The sequence below is a fragment of the Bubalus bubalis genome, chromosome 18, assembly GCF_019923935.1.
Source record: "Bubalus bubalis isolate 160015118507 breed Murrah chromosome 18, NDDB_SH_1, whole genome shotgun sequence".
NCBI classification, from domain to species: domain Eukaryota; kingdom Metazoa; phylum Chordata; class Mammalia; order Artiodactyla; family Bovidae; genus Bubalus; species Bubalus bubalis.
In genome coordinates, this window is record NC_059174.1 from 47574641 (window position 1) to 47594669 (window position 20029).

General features: G+C 50.3%; 1 protein-coding gene across 12 annotated transcripts in view; it reads left to right on the forward strand.

Annotated features, from left to right (window-relative positions):
- The window catches only part of SIPA1L3 (signal induced proliferation associated 1 like 3), a 254721-nt gene that overhangs the window by 150054 nt on the left and 84638 nt on the right, over positions 1-20029 (forward strand). For all 12 annotated transcript variants that reach the window (XM_044932263.2, XM_044932264.2, XM_025269033.3 and 9 more), the window contains 4 exons: positions 3441-3571; positions 14196-14384; positions 15196-15370; positions 17497-17600. In XM_044932263.2, the coding sequence (XP_044788198.2) occupies positions 3441-3571; positions 14196-14384; positions 15196-15370; positions 17497-17600 (599 nt within the window). The remainder of the gene's footprint in view (positions 1-3440; positions 3572-14195; positions 14385-15195; positions 15371-17496; positions 17601-20029) is intronic.

Here is a 20029-nt window from a genome sequence, read left to right on the forward strand (position 1 = left end):
CAGTGTTGCTGGGACAGAGTGCGTGACAGAGGGTGAAAGGAGACAAGATCACTTGGGATTTTGTGAGCCATGGTGAGGACTCTCATTTTTACCTTAAGTGAAATGGAGCCACAGGAAGATTCTGAGCAGGAGAGGGCCTTGATCTGACTCGGGTGTTCACAGCTTCCCTCTGGGAAAGGAAGCGGTAGGGGCAAAGAATCAGGGAGACCCAGGAAGAGTCTGCTGCAATAGTCCAGGTAGGAAATGGTGATGGGCAAGTCTAGGATGGGAGCCCAGGAGTGAGGAGGAAGCAGGCAGGTTCTGGATCCCCTCAGAAGGTGGAGCTGCTGGTGTTTGGAGGGTGTTAACATGGGAATCACGCATGGTTAAACTCACTGATGCTGATGAGGCAATCCTCAGAGGCTACAGAGCATAGTGCAAAGACCACAAATCCAGGCAGCCGCAGAGGCCAGGCAGGAGACAATAGAGGGAGGCAGACCAGGCAGGGGCTGTGCAGAGGGGAACTCCTGTTCACTGTTGTCATCCAGGAAGCGTAGACAAACCCAGTGTTGCCATCCTTTCTAATTATCTAGATTCTCCTGAAATTCAGATTTTAATATGGATTCTCCTATATCAATTCAGAATTGCTTGTAACTGCCAGTAACAGGCTTAAACAACATAGATTATTTTTCTCCACATAATAAAGTCTAGAGATGTGCACCTCAGGGCTAGTATGGCTACTCCTCAGCATCAGTGGAATGCCAGCCTTAGTGCATTAGCCTCCAAGCCCTCAGAGTGATCTCCTGATGCTCAAGATGGCTGCCTGAGTTCCAGCCATCACATCCATGTTTCCAGGCAAAGAGAAGGAGGAAAGGATTCAGACAGAATAACAGATTTCCTGTCAAATCAGCACCCCTCCCCTACCTTTTTATTAAGTCAGCCCCTTTTAAGAAGAGCATTCTCAGAAGTCCTAGCCAACTGCTTCTGTTTATGCACCACTCCAGTCTGCAAGGCAAGCTGGGAAATGTTGGTAAGACAGAGCCTCTCTCTTTTCTTCCTCCAAGAACAGGTTTGCTCTTAAGAAGAAGGGAAGAATAGGTAATGAATAGGCAGTTAGTACTCCACAGCTGATTTAAAATTTTTTGTAAAGCAGTGTCCTAGTCAAACGCAACTGCTGCCATCCCTCTGGGTCATCCCTCTGTCCAGAATACAGTCTCTGGCGCTCCACCAGTGTTGAAGTCAGACTGCCTTGGGCTTGGGGTGTATGTTTCATAGCTTATTAGCTACATGACACATTTTACCCCTTGTACTCTGTGTCCTCGTGTGAGGAACAGAGATGATTGTAGCAGCATCATGTGTCCAGAAAAAAAGTGACACAGAGATTGGAAGTTAAAGGATGAAAAAAGAAGTTCAGACAGTGCTAATCAAGAGAAAGCCAGTGAGGCAACACCAGTATCACATGAAATAGACTTCAAGGCTAACAGCATTTGTTAGAAGAACCAAAAGGACTGTTTTATGTAGAATTTTTAAAAATTTTACCAAGAAACTCTAACCTGGTTAAGGGGTATAAAAATAAAAAACTAATATGGCTACAGGAGGACATGAACAAATCCACAACCCATGGGAGAAGTTGACAGGGTCTGTCTTTGAAATTTACTAACCTAGTGGCCAGAATATTCGGCTGAGGGGATTTGAAAAATCTGGTTTTGCATTTATATTATATTAATTTTCTACCTAACCAGCAGAGAATACATTCTTTTCATTTAGTGCATAGAAATACCTACACGGTAGGACTGTGGTAAGGATCAAAGAAGATTGTATATCAAAACACTCAGTTCTTCATCAGGCAGGTAGTAAGTACTTATCATGGAGCTTTAAAAAGAAGCTGTTTTCTTTCAAAAAATAATTTCTTTGTTGCTCTGGAAGCTCAGAAATGTTAGTCATTGGTCAGTGTTTATTGAGTGCCTAGTATATTCTAGGACCTCAAGGGTACTGGGTATGCATTGGTGGAAAACAGAATAGCCCCTGCCAATGTTTCGGGGATAGATTGATATCTGTGGAGCACATTTATCCTGTTCTCTGACCAGTTAGGTAGATTGTCTAACCCACTGCCGGTGCTGTTCTGATTGGGACCATTGAAAGTGAAGTCACTCAGTTGTGTCTAACTCTTTGCGACCCCATGGACTGTAGCCTACCAGGCTCCTCCCTCCATGGGATTCTCCAGGCAACAGTACTGGAGTGGGTTGCCATTTCCTTCTCCAGGGGATCTTCCCGACCCAGGGATCGAACCCGGGTCTCCCGCATTCCAGGCAGACGCTTTAACCTCTGAGCCACCAGGGAGTTATTTGAGCTTTAGATAACTTTAGATAAGCCTTTAATTCACCAAGAGCTTCCCAGGAGACTAGGAACCCTCTTTTAAACATGGAAAGCACTAGAGTGGGAAGAAATTTCTGGCAGTGTGTAGATGCCGGCTTCATGGACTGAAGTTGAGACAGACTGCTGGTGGGCATGCACCAGAAGCAGGAAATACTTGGGTTAGACACCAGGAAGAACTGTTTGCCTGGAAAGGTTGTAAGACAGCAGCTTTTTTTTTTTTTTTTTTTAAAGCAGAGACAGCTGTCATTTCGGAGAGAGAACAAATGACTTCCTCCATGACTCGTTAAAGGCTCAGCCACCATAAGGAAAAAAAGAGTAGTGTTGAAGTTTCCTACATCTATGGGAGCATGGCTAGATACAGGTGATGCTTAGGGACTTGAGTTATGGTCCTGTCCTGTGATGAATGTCATGCCCCGCGGGTAGTAATAGCCAACACATCTCACTTGCTCCCTCTGTGCCTGGCTCTGTGCTCCACACTGACTAACCTAAATCCTCACAGTCATGCTGAGATGTGAATCCATCTTTCCTGATCCCATTGTACTAATGAGAATGCTGTCAAGTGACGTGGGCCACATCTAATGAGTCCAGGGCCCGGATTTCAGCCAAGCAGAAGACACTGTAGTCTACAATCTTATTTTTTTTTTTTAGACTAGAATTATAACTGCTTCATGAGGACTAATTGGCAGCTAAGCCGCTGAACATTTGCAAATACGAGATAATCACAACGAGAGACTAAGTTTATTACAAGGCAGGCACCGCACTAAGCGTTTTTTTATTTGTAGCTTCAGTTCACTCTCACATCACCTCTTATGAATTGCGGGTAGCACTAGGGCCCCCTTTTTCCTAGATGAGAGCATGGAGACTCAGGAAACTTCTGTGACTGCAATAAGGTGCAGTAAGGTGGGCTTGACCTCTCATGGTCTCTCCATCAAGCATGGCTGTGACCAGGCATGAGGTTTGTGTGACCAGGGCCCCACAGGGCACACAAGAGCCTTCCCTGGCTGTCCCCTCAGCAGGCCTGCCGTGGGACATCACCCCTCCTTCCCAGAGAGCTGGCTCTGAACTTCCTTGCTGTTCCTTCTCAGAGCACGCCAATTACTTCGGGGTGGACGAGAAGCTAGGGCCAGTGGCTGTGAGCATCAAGCGAGAGAAGCTGGAGGACCACAAGGACCACGGGCCTCAGTACCAGTACAGGATCATCTTCCGGACCCGAGAGGTAGGTGCAGTCACTCACGTCACTGTGACATACGTCACAGCCACTCACATCGCTGAACCCCTACTCGGTACCTGGTTCTGTGAGCAAGCGCTGCCCCTGCTTCAACTCCTGTAATCCTTCCCACAGCCTCACAAGAGCCATCCCGTCAGTCCCCCCATTTTACAGATGAGAAGACTAAGACTCCGAGACATGTATAAATCAGTGGCCAACATTGGAATCCGGTGGGTCTGACCACAGAGCCCCAGATTCTGACATTTGCAAAAGGTTGAAGGTGGTGAGCATAAAAAATAAAGGCAGAACTGTAGGCGATTCTTTCAGGATCGTGAGGTGTCCTGCGGAGTGGAAAGGCAAATGAAGGCTGCAGGTCTCAGGCAGGGTAGGAACTGAGGACTCAGGAGTGGGCAGTGCTGTTGATGGGCTCAAAACATCCCAGCCCTGCTCCTTCCATTCAGAATAGAGGAGCCCCTTGTCCCAGCTTGGTCCAAGCCTTCCCCTGGAATAAAGGGGAAGCTGTGGCTAAGGACGGAGAAGGCAATGGCACCCCACTCCAGTACTCTTGCCTGGAAAATCCCATGGACGGAGGAGCCTGGTAGGCTGCAGTCCATGGGGTCGCTAAGAGTCGGGCAGGACTGAGCGACTTCATTTTCACTTTTCGCTTTCATGCATTGGAGAAGGAAATGGCAACCCACTCCAGTGTTCTTGCCTGGAGAATCCCAGGGACGGGGGAGCCTAGTGGGCTGCTGTCTATGGGGTCGCACAGAGTCGGACACGACTGAAGCGACCTTGCAGCAGCAGCAGCGGCTAAGGAACGAGGCCTGCGGGGCACCCTGTGTGATTAGGTCTCTGAAGTTTTAAGTGGCAGATAATCTAGTTCTGTCTGGGGTTTTTTGTTTGTTTGTTTTTTATTAGATTGGCTCCCATAGACAGAGGAGCCTGCCAGGCTCGTTGGAGCTTGCGAGATCTTTACTTGTGGCATGTGAACTCTTAGTTACAGCATGGAAACCCAGGCCCCCAGCATTAGGAGGGCTGAGTCTTAGTCCCAGTTTCTGCCTGCTTTAAGCCAGAAGTACAATTCATTGGCTTATGAAACTGCAAGTCCAGGGGTAGGACTGGCTTCAGGCATAGCTGGATCCAGGCACTCAGATGACGTCACCAGAGCCCTGTCTTCCTGTCTCTTCCACTCAGCTGGCTCTGCCACTTTTTTCATTGTGGGTTGTCATCCTCTTCTGCAAACAGACCAGCTGCTCAAGTCTTCTACATCTTATACTTTCTCTTCCACATTCTTGCCTGCTGGAGCTCTGGGAAAGACTCTATTGGCTCTGCATGGATCACATGCCCATGCCCCAGGCCAGTCACTGTCATCAGGGATGATAGAGGAATGCTCCACCCTGGGTCCAGGGCCAGGCAGGGCACGAGACGCAGTTCCTCAGCAAAAGGAGAGGGAGCTAGGCCAGCAGAAACGGTGGAGACTTCCAAAAAACCCAAAGGAAGACTTGCCAGAAAAGAGGCAATCATCAGCTGGGCTTCCCAGGTGGCGCTAGTGGTAAAGAGTCTGCCTACCAATGCAGGAGACGTGGGAGACACAGATTCGATCCCTGGAGTCAGAAAGATCCCCCGGAGGAAGGCGTGGCAGCCCACTCTAGTATTCTTGCCTGGAGAATCCCATGGACAGAGGAGCCTGGCGGGCTACAGTCCATGGGGTTGCAAGGAGTCAGACATGACTGAAGCGACTTAGCATGTGCATCAGCTGGGCAGACCCCCAAAGTTGATCTCCCTCCCCGCATGCATTACCCCATCCCCCTTGCTCCTGGCAGACATGGGGACCAGCAGGCAGCCGCTGCCAGGGAGTTTGGCTGTGGGGCTGGCCAAACCTGGACCTCATCCAGACGGCAGATGCTGCACTGAGGTCCGCGGCCCCATCCCCTCACGAAGACCTTCCCGCTGAGGGGGAACGAGAGGACACAGAGGCTTTGTGGCAGCACAGGGGAGGCAGCCCCCAAAACTTGGCGTCCATCCCGCAGGTGGTCACCATCCCCTCTGTCTCCCTAGCACCTCCCCCTGCCTTGCCTTTCTGGCCAGATGAGCGCCAGGGCAGGATCTGAGGTGACAGCTCGCACTGCGGCAGTGTTTGACATGTGGGGAGCGGCCAGGTGAGGTGACAGCGGCAATCACATACTAATAAATGACATGCGGCTGCTGTTATATTGCAGGTTCATGTCACACTGCGTGTCAGGCATGTTCTATACTTGTTATGTGCATTCACTCACTTAAGCGTCATGGCAGTTCTACAGTGAAGGCACTATAATCCTTCTCATGGTAATGATGAAACAGACACAGTCGGGGTAGGGGACTTGCCCAGAGCACTCTCCGTGGGTGACAGGCCAAGGTGTCGGCTCATGCCCCAGCCACCCCTCGGCTGCCTCTGGAGTTCCTTTGACTCAGCTCAGGCTGTATGTACATCGGACCCATTCATGAGTTATGACCGCAGTTTCATGCCAGCGTTTTATTGTGTTTGTTTGTTTGTTTGTTTTCATGAAGACAGAACATGTAGAATGTTGTTTTTTTTTTTTTTTAATGTACCAGACTTTGCTTTTTTGTTTGTTCTTTTGTTTTGTTTTTTGGAATTTTTTGGCCATGCTCTGTGGCTTGCAGGATCTTAGTTCTCTGACCAGGGATCAAACCCAGGCCTGAGTAGTGAAAGCACAGAATCCTAACCACTGGACCACCAGGGAATTCCCCCAGAATTTGTTGTGCACACGGAGAGTCATGGAGATGCTAGGTCAGGATGTAATATTTTTCTGTGCTTCCTATTCAGTAGGTTTGAAACCAACTTGGTGCCTTTACTGGATTATGCCTACTTCCACACACTTCCCAGCCCCAGTACCCATCAAAACGAGTCTCTGAGCCACCCCAGGCTGGACATAGGGTCCTTGGAGCTCAGGACACAGGTGTGGAGTTCCTCCACTCGACAGAGATTCACTCAGCACCACCACCAGCCAGCCCTGCACTGGGCACTGAGGAACTGCAGTAAATATAGCAGAGATGCCCATGGGACCCTGAGGAAGGCAGACAATACATAGATGGCCTAGCAGATTATGCACTGTGGTACGTGATGACAAGGTGGAACAGAAAGCAAGGAAGAGATAAGTGTGGGCGTGGTAAGATGTTTAGACCAGATAGTCAGGGGCGGTGTCACTCAGAACATTTGAGTAAAGGGCCTAAAGAAGATGAGAGAAGGAGCCATGGGGACATGTGGAAGAATGTTCCAGGGGAAGGGAACAACCTGTGCAAAAGTCCTGAGGCAGGAAAGTGCCTGGTACAGTCACTTAGTGGTTGTGAAACCTTGGATGACTTCTCTCAGAGCTTCCGTTCCCTCCGTGGGATCCCAGTCTCTCAGGACCGTGGCGTAGGCTTGGTGAGGTTGCCCATATAAAGTGGGCAGTGCTGGGCCTGGCCCTTGGGGAGAGCCCACAGTTAGCCTTTGGCAGGGGTCTCAGTTTCCCACCCCTTTGTCACATTCCAGTCAGCCCTATTAATTTTGGCCCAGCGTGAGGTTCACAGCCACAGATGGGCCTTTGACCTCACACATGTGCAGGCCACATGGGTATTCAGTCCTGGGCCCAGCCCCTCACAGAGCTGCCTGTTGGACACTCAGGCCTAAGGACCTTATCATCTGGAGGAAGGGGCAGAGGCCAGCAAGGTTTGCCTTGCTCCTTCCAAAGGCCCTTCCTGGGACTTCCCTGGTGGTCCAGTGGCGAAGACTCCACACTCCCAGTGCAGGGAGCCTGGGTTCGATCCCTGGTCAGGGAACTAGGTCCCACATGCCACAACTAAGAGCCAACACAGCCAAATAAACATATTTTTTAATTTAAAAAAACAAGCAAAGGCCCTTCCTGCCATGGCAGCAGAGGAGTCACACAGCCCAAAAGTAGTAAGGACAATAGTAATAAGAATGGTTAACACTTTCAGCACATATTCCTGACATGTGCTGTTCCAAGTGTTTTATATTCATTGACCTTTCACAGCCTCTCAGTAGGCCCTTAATGTGGGTTCCATGATCCCCATTCCACAGATGAAGATTCTCGAGGCCTAGGGAGATAATCACTTGTCAGGGTCCACAGTGGCAGAGCCAGGGTAGGAACCCAGACTGCCTGCGTCTCCAGCCCATGCTCTTAACCTCTAGCCACTCACTCTAGGGCTGAGTTTGAATCCTGGCCCTGTGACCAGACAGCCTGGGGTTCGGTTGAGCTCTGTCACTCACCAGCCTTGTGGCCTTAGGCAGATGGCTTCACGCCTCCATTTCTTCATCTGTAAGATAAACCTGTATTGTCTGCGTGCTGTGTCCAGGAAAGGCGGGAAGGCTCCCCTGGACTGGCACATGCGAGCTGGTAGCGCACGGCTGCAGGGCAGTGAGTGTCTCTGAGCGGGAGGTGCTGTGCTGATGCTGAGGTCCTGGCTGTCACTCTTTGCCGAGAGGTCAGAGGGCCGTGCTGGGGAGTGAAGGTCAAGCTCACGGACAGAGTTCTGTCCTCCTGTCACGCACTCGTGTCTTGGGGGCCAGAGCTTGGGGCCCAGGCTGTTTTCCAAGCCAGCTGGCTGGCCCACCCCAGATGGCCGCCCCCAGCCACCAGGGAGACAGAGTGGGCCCACGTCTCCCAGCAGATGGGACGGGAGCGTTGGCAGCGCCAAGCTTCCCGCCAGGGCGGGAACAGACTGGAGCTGGGCTTTGGTACTGCACACCAGAACGTCAGCCTCACCCACCCTGAGCTTGGAAAGGACAAGCTCCAGGTCCAGGCCGGGGCAGCCCTGCCCTGAGCCCCTGGCAGGACACAGGGACTGCCAGCAGCCGGGGGCTCCCTGGCCCAGTGGGTTCCCTTTGGCTCCCAAACATGACTTTTTGACAGCCTTAGTTTTGGTAGGGTTAGAGGTTTGGATTCTTTTTCTTTCTTTACTGAAAAAAGTAACAGTCACTCATTAAGAATTTAAAGAGAATTTAAATGTATACACAGTAGAAATGGAAGAATCTTGTATTAACTGCAGAAAACAAGGGTAGTAGTGAACCTCATTTGGGACCTCACTTGTGTTCAGGGGGTACCTCCGTTGGTGAGATGTAATCTCCAGAACATACTGTTAAGTGAGGGGAAAAACAAACTGTAGCCTCCTAATAAGGGTAAATTTTCTTTACGTTTTTAACAACACATGTGGCTTTGTGTAAATACATTTGTGTCCTGTGACAACAGCTAGTGTATTGAGTGCTCACTTTGTGTAGATAGAGTGGTAATAAGCACTGTATACATTTTTCTTATTGAGTTTATTTTTTTGACTGTGCTGGGTCTTCACTGGGGCTTTCAGGCTTTCTCTAGTTGTGGGAATCAGGGCTACTCTTGGTTGTGGTGCACGGGCTTCTCATTGTGATGGCTTCTCTTGTTGCGGTTCCTGGGCTCTAGAGCACGGGCTCAGTAGTTGCGGCACACGGGCTCAGTGGGTCTGAAGCATGTGGGAGCCTCTGGGATCAGAGATTGAACCCACGTCTCCTGCATTGGCAGGCGAATTCTTTACCACTAAGCCACCAGCGAAGCCCTTTGTATTGAATCTTTACAACCCTTTTTTGCAGGCACTGTTATTCCCCATTTTATTGGTAAAAAGCACAGAGAAATTCAGCAGCTTGCCAGAGTCACACAGCTGGAAAAGGGGGAGAGCCAGGATTTGAACTGAGGCGGACCGATTCCCAAGGGACCTCCCAGAAAGAACTCCGGGAGAGTGGACCAGCACGGAGGAAGGCGGGGTGCTTCTGAGTTGGAGGCTGGTGGAGAACAGCCTGCGCGGGTGGGAACCTCCTTGCTGGCGTGGCCCTGAGGCCCTTTAACATCAGTGACATGATGCACGTGTCATCAAGGGTCTTGCAGGCCGAGTGGTGGGTGTAGATTTTATTGGGAGAGAGATGGACTGCTGTCAGCAGAGGGCTGACTCAAGCTGCTCCGGGAAGAACGGGCTGGAGTCAGGTGGTGGCAGGGCGGGCGCAGGGAGACCAGGAGAAGGCTGCTGTCACAATCCAGGTAGGACAGGACCAGGTGGAGGGCGGAGGTGGCCGCACGTTGCAGCATGCCAGTGCCCTACTTATTATCCCTAGCAGAGAAGTACAATCTGGGAGCTTTTCAACTGGTGGCTTTTGGTCAAGTCTTCAGAGCCAAAAATGTGAACGTAGGCCACCTGTCTCCAGTGCTAAAGAAAACGAGGACTTCTGAGCCACACTGTCTCTTGTCTCCAGCAGAGGGCGCTGTGGGACAGTGTCCGCAGGATTCAAAGGCACTGATCCTGTGGGTCCATGAGTGGAAATTCACAATCCCAGGGCCACCCAGATTGACAGAGCAAAGCATCCATATCGTGGCTTTTCATGATCTATTTCAAGACTATCCTGCCTGTGATAAGAGAGAGTTGTTTGTTTATAACTGGGAACTCCCAACTATGAGATCATCTCCTCCTTTCCACGCATGCCTCTTGCCCAGGTCCTGTTTGGCAAGGGCAGGCTGTGTGTTTAGAGGCAATGTTGTGACGTGTTCTTTTTGCTGTCTCTTGCTTCTGTTGACTTAGGGTGAGCGTGTTTTTCCAGTTAACGCTGAGCCGCCTCAGTCTTTTAAACTGTAGCCCCATGTGTGTTTTAGGTGCTCACAGCAGTCCCCTCGGGGGAGGCTTTTTTCCCCTGTCCTGCTGTAGACCAGGGAGTCATCTTGCAGTGACGCTAGAGCTGCTGTGCCTCGCCCAGGACATGGCGTAGCCTGGCGGCGAGCAGTGCTCTGTGGACGGGAGCCTGAGCTAGAGTCAGTAAGGACGCGCTCAGACGGGGCTGGCGTGTGTAAATGGGCACAGCCACTTGGAAAACTGCTTGGCAGTTCCATAAAAGTGAAAATTAACATGCCTGGTGACTCAGCAATTCCTCTCCTAGGTATAAACCCAGACGCAGATGTGTTCATGTGCTCTGAGAGGTGCTTCTGTGAATGTTCCTAACAACACTGTTTGCAGTTGTCAAACACTGGAAGCAGCTTCCACGCTCATGAGCAGTAGGATGGATTAAATCCATCGTGGTAGAAACGGCAGCCTCTTGTAGCAACCTGGTCCTATCTCATAGCTGTGGCATTGTGAGAAAGAGGCCAGATAGAAATGAATACAAACATATGAAGCTCAGAAACAGGCAGAAATAAATCATGGTGTGAAGAATTAGGATAGGATTGCTCTTGTTCTTGTTTAGTCACTGAGTAGTCCCTGACTCTTTGCAGCCCCATGCATGCATTAGAGCACAAAGCCAGACTCCTTTGTCCATGCAATTCTCCAGGCAAGAATGCTGGGGTGGTTGCCATTTCCTTCTCCATGGGATCTTCCTGACCCAGGGATCGAACCCGCGTCTGGTACACTGGCAGGTGAAGTCTTTCCCACTGAGCCACTAGGGAAGCCTAGGGTTGCTTTTGGCACAGAAGAGTTTTTTGGAGACTGGTAATGTGTTTCTTCATCTGGGTGGCGATTACCTAGATACTCACTCTGTGCTAATTCCTTGAGCTGTGCTTGCACATGCGGTGTACTCTTCTGGAGCACATTATATTTCAGAGGGAAAATTACTCAAAGAGAAAAGTCATGAGCTCTGGAGGCGTCACACCTAGGGTGGAATCCTGGTTCAGCCACCTAGCTGTGGTGACCTTGGATAAGGCACCCAGCCTCTTAGAGCTTCAGTTTTCTTATCAGTAAAAGGGAGATAGTAACATTCCCGTCCCCCAACAGACCTGTACATATACTGGTAGTTATAACTACTATCATGGCCAGATAAGTGCAGTTGAACTGTGCTTTCATAAATGTGACTTGTTATTAAGATATATCTGTTAGAAATTACTTTGTCTGCAAAGTAACAGAAAACATGACTATAGCTAAAACAAATACAGGGTTATTTTAATTATCTAACAGGAAATCTGGAGGTAGGAAGTGACAGGGACTGGCTCCTATGTGATTTTGTTGTTGTTGTCTCATTCCTAGTGATCCCAGGGTGGCTGTCGAAGCTCCAGACGTCTTATCCTCATACCAGTGTCCTTAGAAAAAAATGAGCAGGTGGGAAGGGGCTTTTTAAACCAGGGAAGAAAATCTTTCATCAGGAAAGAGAATCTGCCACAGATGTCTTTCCCAAGCTGAATTTCCTTCTCATTTCATGGCCTGGATCTAGTCACATGGCCACCTGTAGGAGAAACTTGGAAAGCAGCCTCTGGGGAAGGGGAATGCAATGGCCGTGATTGGCTCAACTAAAGGTTTTGTTTTGTTAAGCAATGTAGACAATGTGTATTTCATAATTTACTGTTACATTCCATCAGGATGTTTATTATGACAGTCCAGCAGCTAAAACATGTATCTTTGGAAAAAAGCTTCAAATGCTTAGTTTCATAACATATAAATATAATGCACATAACAAAGATATAGCAAGAAACTTCCACCTACCCACAAATTGGAAAAAACCCTGATGCTGGGAAAGGCTGGGGGCAGGAGAAGAGGGTGACAGAGGATGAGATGGTTGGATGGCAACATGGACTCAATGGATATGAGTTGGAGCAAACTCCGGGAGATGGTGAAAGACAGGGGAGCCTGGGCATGCTGTAGTCCATGGGGTTGCAGAGTCAGACACGACTGAGTGACTGAACAACAGCAACAACCCAGAAATTGCTATATTCATCATTTCTGAAACACCTCTGTATTGGCCACGATGCTTTCAGCTCTAAGAAAACTTTAAGTTTGTAAAGTGCCAGATAGTAATTGTCTTAGGTTCTGTGGGGCACATGGTCTTCTTCAGACTATTGAACTCTAATGTAGTGTGCAGGCAGCCACAGGTAAAACAAACGAGTGTTTTTTTATTAGTGTTCTAATAAAACTTGACTTTATAGACACTTAAGTTTGAATATCATATACTTTTCTCATCACACGATATTAATTTTTTCAACCATTTAGAAATGTAAAACATTGCAGGCAGTGGACCAGATCCAAATCACCTGTGGAAAAATGTACAACCCAACCAACGCAAGGCACTGCAGCAGTGAAGTGAGGGGTGAATGCTGGTAGCCAGCCTTTTATTTATGCATTTTGCAGCACAGTTCAAAAAACACAAATTATAATGATGATAGTATCTAACATAGAGCTCTTCCTGTGTCTCAAACACTTATCCTAAGGACTTCAAAAATATTAACTCATGTACACCTCAAAGCAATCCTAACATACTGTTATTATCACTTCCTTTTTATGGAAAAGGGAACTGAGGCACGGAGAGGTTGAGTGCATGCCTCGTGCTAGAATCTGAGCCTGGGCAGTTGGAGTCCTGAGTCCACGCTCTTAACCTCTGTGTCATGTTGCTTCTACTAGAAAGATAAAGGTAGTGAAGACCATGTAGGGTTCTCATATAATTCAACTGCAGTGTAAATTGCAACCTGCTAAATATCAGTTCAGCTCTGCAACCTGCTAAAACAACACTAACATATTTCTTTCTGTGGTATTGCTCTTTTATTGTATAGGGTGTTTTCAGCTTTTTTTAAAAATTAACGTTGTTTAGTTGCAGAGTCAAACCTGACTCTTTTGTGATCCCACAGATTGTAGCCTACCAGGCTCCTCTCTGTCCATGGGATTTCCCAGGCAAGGATACTGGAGTGGGTTGCCATTTCCTTTTCCACTGACTAAAGGTTTTAAAATCTGACTGCACATCAGAATTCCCTGAGAAGTATTAAAAGAGAATAGGTATGTAAATACACAGTTATGTAAGTGTGTGTATACTGCACACATACATGTATACATGCATACAAGCCTGGGCCCCACCACCAAGCAGCTGCATCAGAGCCATTGGTTGTGGTTTTGACAGGAAACCAGTGCTACAGTTCAAGGCCCACGATGGTGCTGGTGTCTGGGGCAGGCAGGTGTCTTACCTAAGAGTGTGTGGTAACAGACTTCCCTGGTGGCTCAGGCGGTAAAGAATCTGCCTGCAATGCGGGAGACTCGGGTTTGGTCCCTGGGTCAGGAAGATCCCCTGGAGAAGGGAATGGCTACCAACTCCAGTTTTCTTGCCTGGAGAATTCCATAGACAGAGGAACCTGGTGGGCTCCAGTCCATGGTGTCTCAAAGAGTTGGGCATGAGTGAGCAACTAAGTATACATTATGGTAATACATGTACATGTATTACGGTGATAACACAGTAAAAGTGTTTGTTAGTGGGCCGACATTGTAGTGCCTATTTTATTCACTATACTTTTTATTACCTGAACACAATCCACCTCCCCACCTGCGTATCAGCTCCAGGAAGACAGGGGTCTTTGTTTTTTCACCACGCTAAAGAGGGCCCTGGGACAATATTTGTTGAACAAACAAAGGCTGTTCCATCCAGTGTCCCAACACTCCCTGGAAGCTGAGGTGGAGCAATAGGAAGTCACTTGGTCAAGATCTCACAGCCAAGGGGCAGCAAGTTCAAGTTCGTTCAGACCCAGTGCTTTCCGGCCCCAGAGTCCAAGCTTCTGACTATCACACATGCTGCTGTGAGAACAGAACAGCCTCGTGGGCCCTCTCTCGTTCCTTGCTGCGTCCTGAGAGCCTCGTCTCCCCCTTCTCCCTGGAGCAGCTCACCACCTTGCGGGGCTCCATCCTGGAGGACGCCACGCCCACCGCCATGAAGCACGGGACCGGGCGGGGCCTGCCCCTGCGGGACGCCCTGGAGTACGTCATCCCCGAGCTCAACATCCACTGCTTGCGCCTGGCTCTCAACACTCCCAAGGTGACGGAGCAGCTGCTGAAGCTCGACGAGCAAGGGGTGAGCCAGGGCCCGGCAGGGGTGGGGGTGCAGGGGCAGCAGCCTGCAGCCCCACTGCCCGACCCTCTTCCGTCTCACCTTTTTTTTTTTCCCTCCAAAGAACAGAAACCCACTCAGGCTAGTTCCAGTAAGAGGAGGGACCTTCTATCAAGTTCTAGGGCTGCCAGGAGCCGGCACGTGACTGCTGGGGCTCCCAGGGGAGATAGTCTAGGACTGAGGCAGCCACCGGGTCCCCGTGTGTGTCAGTGCTTCTGCTCCCTCGCTGCATACTGCCTCCCACAGCTCCCAGAGGTGCTATTAGGATGAGAGCCTTGTACAGGCCCCAGCTAGCTGACCCTCAGTCCCAGAAGAGCCTCTCCCGGCCCCATGCTTAGGTCACGTGACTGTCCGTGGTCCAGTGACCAGGGCATCAGGGACACATAAAACAAACATGGCTCCCAGGGCTCTCCCCCCAAGAAATAACTTCGACCCCACTGAGCCCTCCAGAACAGCCTTTTGCAGAACCCTAGCCAGTTCCAGCCCACCTACTGTGGGAAGCCGGCCAGGGTGACCATCTCTCCCTCAAGAGAGCACCACCCTCCACCCTGTAGAAAGCCTGGGCGTGGTGGCGGTGCCCCTTGCAGTGCCCCTCTGGAAACGCGGAGAGGGAGAGAGACGGCCGGAACATGCCCCCACACCTCTTTTCTTCTCTGGCTGCGCTGCGGCACTGAACCCCTACATAACCCCAGCAGCCAGGGAGAGCCCCCTCTTTCCCGCTCCCTCTTCCATCTCTGCCTGGCCTGCCTCCCTGACGCCGCTCTCACCTCTGCAGCTCTGCCGGAAGCACAAAGTGGGCATCCTCTACTGCAAGGCCGGCCAGAGCTCAGAGGAGGAGATGTACAACAACGAGGAGGCCGGCCCAGCCTTCGAAGAGTTCCTCTCCCTCATCGGGGAGAAGGTCTGCCTGAAGGGCTTCACCAAGTACGCCGCCCAGCTGGACGTCAAGAGTAAGTGGCTGCAGTGGGTGGCCTGGTGGGGGGAGCCCTGACCAGCTAACTTATCCCACGGGCCTATGGTCCAAAGGCCTGGTGTTACCCTGGGGAGCACGCAGGGCAGCGGGCGTTCAAGGACTCGGCTGGTGACAGTGTGGGTGGTGCAGGCACTCTGGATAAGAGTGTTGCGTGTTCTAGTAAAGCCTGAAGATTGTCCTGCTCTGTGTCTCAGCACCTGCACTCCCAGACATGTGCTCTGAGATCCCGAGCATGTGCGTGCCCAGAGGGGTCCTGAGGGGGTCACAGCCACAGACACCTGCGTGGTGCCCACTGTGCCCAAGGACCCCAGGAAACACAGTGCTCCTGGCCAGTCTCCCAGATGACAGCCACCTGGAGGTCACCTGGCCCTGGTGCTGGCCAGCCATGGCTTCAGTGACCTCACCTGTCACAGCTTATCCCCTGGGATGTCAGCCCACAAGAACAGGCATTCCTTGGTCTGTTCTATTGCTGCTTCCCTCACACCTACAAGTAAATAAAGCTGGGGTCCTAAGGGGCCGAGGCATAGGCCTCCGGGATGAGTGTGACACCCTGGAGTCAGTTGCAGCGCGGCCTGGGGGTTCCGTGAGACGTGCAGCGGAAACCAGCTCCTGGTGTCCTGCCTGGACAGGGAGGAGCGACTCAAGGTGATAGAAGGAAATATGGGGACCCTGACCTTGTATCGGGCCCAGGCCTGGACAACAGTGTGACCTGAGAGGGGTGAGTTGGAATAAAATAGAGAAGGAATAAGAAATGCGTTCCAAGAAAAAGAAACAGCACATGCGAAAGCCCTGAGGTCCCAAGGCTTCAGGGAATAAATGGGAAGGACGAACTGAGGGAGGCCGGCAGGAGCCTCACATGCAGGACCTTCACTGCTAAAGATTAGTGATTTGGGTCTCTTTCCTATGAGAATTTTGAAACTCATAAGAGGCAGCATTGAATACTATTAAGAAAACATGCTGGGAACTTCCTTCATGGTTCACTGGCTACGACTCCACACTTCCAGTACAGGGGGCACGGGTTCAGTCCCTGGTCGGGGAACTAAGATCCCACATGCCATGTGGCCCAGAAAACAACAAAAAAGAACAATGCATGGCATGTCCAAAATTTTTTAAAAAAGAAAACACACTCTGGAGTCAGAAAGTCTGAGTTCCAGTTCAAGCCCCCACCACTCACTGCAGTGTGTAAGCCCCGGCGTGAGTCGCTCCATCCGTGTGCCTCAGTTTCCCCCTTGGAGTCCACAATCAGGTGGGTTTCTCCCCAGTCATAACACCCTGCTGTTAGAGAAGAATGTGTCTTGACACTCAGGATTATCATTTCCTTCTTCATAGTTTGGCAATCTGTATATGCATCTCTAAACAATATAATCCATTTTGCTTGTTTGGGGATATAAAGTGAATGGAATTATACAGTTTGTGCGCCTTTGTGCCTGGCACCTTTCGTTCAGCGTTGCATTTGTGGGGTTTGCCCGTGTGCTGGCTGTGACTCATTCATTTTCGTGGCTGTGTCTTTCTCCACAGTGTGAACTGTGTATCCCTGGGATTGACGTATTGAGAATAGTTGTACCCGTATCCTGGGGCACTCGTGTATGATTTCTCTAGGCTGTGATCCTAGGAGATAAAGTGCTTGGGTCATCAGTGAAGCCTGTCTTCAGGTTCAGTAACTATTACTCATGTTTTCCGAAGTGACTGTACCAATTTACACACCTTACCAGCTGCACAAAGGGTTCTGGTTGCTCCACACCCTCACCAGCCCGTGGCATTGTCAGACTTTGAAATGTTTACCAGTCTGGTGGGTGCTTAATATAAGATTTCCTTTTTATCTTAATGTACTGAAATTTTATTGTTGTTGCTGTTGTTGTTATTGCGGCTGTGTGACATGTGGGATCTTAGTTCCCCAACCAGGAATCAAACCCACATGCCCTGCATTGGAAAGACGAGAGTCTTAACTACCAGACCACCAGGCACATCTCTAAATTTACTGAGCTTTAAAGGGTGAAGTTAAATGAAAACATCAACTTAAAAACTAACACAGATGGCATGTGGGACATGGCAGGAGCCCAGAGGCTTTGGAGATGTGGTGCTTAACTGGTGTTTCTGTTTCAGCTGACTCCACGGGAACCCACTCCCTCTACACAACGTACCAGGACTACGAGATCATGTTCCACGTCTCCACCCTGCTCCCGTACACCCCCAACAACAGGCAGCAGGTCAGTGGGGCCCAGGGTGGGGGCTCCAAGTGACTTCTGGTTGATGCACAGGGAACCCAAGGCACCTTCCCTCCCGACAGCCTTTGGCTGGCTGCCGGCCCGGCACCGGCTCTCCTGGCACCATCTCATGCAGCAGGTGGAGGCCTTCAGCCCTGGAGGCCCTCTCCACCACAGTCTCATCATCTGGGGCTTGGAGACTAGATCAGGTGTCATTCGATGTCACTTTTTTGTTCTGGCTATTCCTTGGCCACCCTGCTACCCCAGCTCTTCTCAAGGGTCTCTTGAGTCATCAAGGGTCCTGTGGGGAAGACCCAAGTGGATCAGTCAATATTATTTTGACTGCAAGTGACAGAGTACAAATCAAATTGAGTAAAAGCAAAAAATGAGATTTACCGAGTTATATAATTCTTAAGTATAATTCCAATACTTTGGCCACCTGACACCAAGAGCTGACTGATTGAAAACATCCTAATTCTGGGAAAGACCAAGGGCAGGAGGAGAAGGGGGCGACAGAGGATGAGATGGGATGAGATGGTTGGATGGCATCACTGACTCAATGGACATGAGTTTGAGCAAGCTCCAGAGATGGTGAAGGACAGGGAAGCCTGGGCATGCTGCAGTCCATGGGGTCGCAAAGAGTCGGACACGACTGAGCGACTGAACAACAATTGTCAAGTACTGGGAGAGGGCTAGCTTTAGGTATGGCTGGATCCAGGGGCTCAGACAGTGTCAGGAGTTCTTCCCATTTCTCACCTCTGCTTTTATTCTTAGTGGTTGTATTCACAGATCTTCCCAAGGAGTGGCAGCCCTCACCTTACATCCCACCAGCTTAGCTCCCTCAGGAGAAAGAGAGCTCTGCCTTGCAAGTATCCCAAAAATGTTTCCGGGCTAAATCTCATTGCACCACCCACTTGCCAGGCCCAGGGCAGGGATAGAATAGACTGATTGGCCAAACCTGAAGCATGTGCCCCGCCCCCCCCCAGAGAGGGCCAGTGGGAGGTGCTTTCCCAAAGGGGATGGACACGGCTGCCTGGAGGAGGAGGAGGTGCTGGGTGGGCACAACAGCTACTATGTGCTGCCAGGGCCTCCTCTCCTGGACACGCCATGCATGTCCAGGAGCTGTTTCTCATGAACAGAAACCCCACAGGCTTTTGATGGTTTAGGAAGTGTACGTATTTTTTCCTGTTGGTATGGGGTTTCCCAGGTGACTCAGTGGTAAAGAATACACCTGCAGGAAACCTAGGTTCAGTTCCTGGGTCAGGAAGATGATCTGGAGTAAGAAGTAGCAGCCCACTCCAGTATTCTTGCCTGAAGAATCCCATGGACAGAGGAGTTTGGCGGGCTGCAGTCCATGGGGTCACAGAGTCGGACACAGCTGAGCACACACACCACACCACCGCAGGTGGCAGTGTGCATTCTGCTGGCCAAAGTGGTCAAACGTCAGTGATTTTTAGAAAGTTCGCTAGTAGCAGCTGTAAGAGCATTGCTCTCATTGAACCTGAGTTGGCGTTCTTCGTCTGCCACTTCCTCACTGTGTCATCTCACCTCCCTGGGCCTCGGGTCCCTGCTCCGAAATGGGCAGAACGATAGCACCCATATCTCAGGGTCGTGGGGAAGGGACCCTGCCCTTGTGTGTGAAAACAGAGCTCATGGCAGGGCCCAGCACAGGAGGCACATGGGAAGAAGCTGAACGTACTCCTGGAGGCGTGGTGGGGAAAGCTTGGGTTGTGGGGCCAAGCAGAAGTGGGTTCAGGTCACAGCTCCTCCCTCCATGACTCTGGACTGAGGGCAAGACGTTTAACCCCCATGAACCTAACTTTTCTCATAAACAAAAGGAGGTCTGATGAATTAATCCCTCACAGGACTTGTTGTAAAGATGAAATGAGGTTACAGCTTTCATATGTGGGTGTAAGACGCCTGGTTCAGGGCTGATCACAATAAATGGGTGCTTAAGCAGTTTAGTTTAATCCTGTGTGAAACACACAGAGAGCCAGCGGTTCAGCAGTGTGTATTGTGCCGCTGAGTGTGACCAGATTTCTCACTCCCGGCCACCTCACGTAGAGTTGCATGCAACACCCCCCGTCAGCGGGAATTCCTAACGGTTACATGAAGGCTAAACTTCTGTACCTAAGAACAATGTGGGCTTCCCTGGACATCCAGTGATTGAGACTCTGCACTTCCACCGCAGGGGGTGCGGGTTCGATCCCTGGCTGGGAAGCTAAATCCCACATGCCCACACGGTCTGGCCAAAAAAAAAAAAGAACAATGTAATTTTAGCAAAAAAGTAAAATGCAAGAGTACATCATCGCCTTTAAAGATGACAGTTTTTCTCAGAGGCCATGACAGGCAGGGGGGAAATGATGGGGTTCCTGTGGGCTGATCTGAGGCTATCACCCCAGCCTTCTCAACTCAGGTAGCCAGAGATGGGC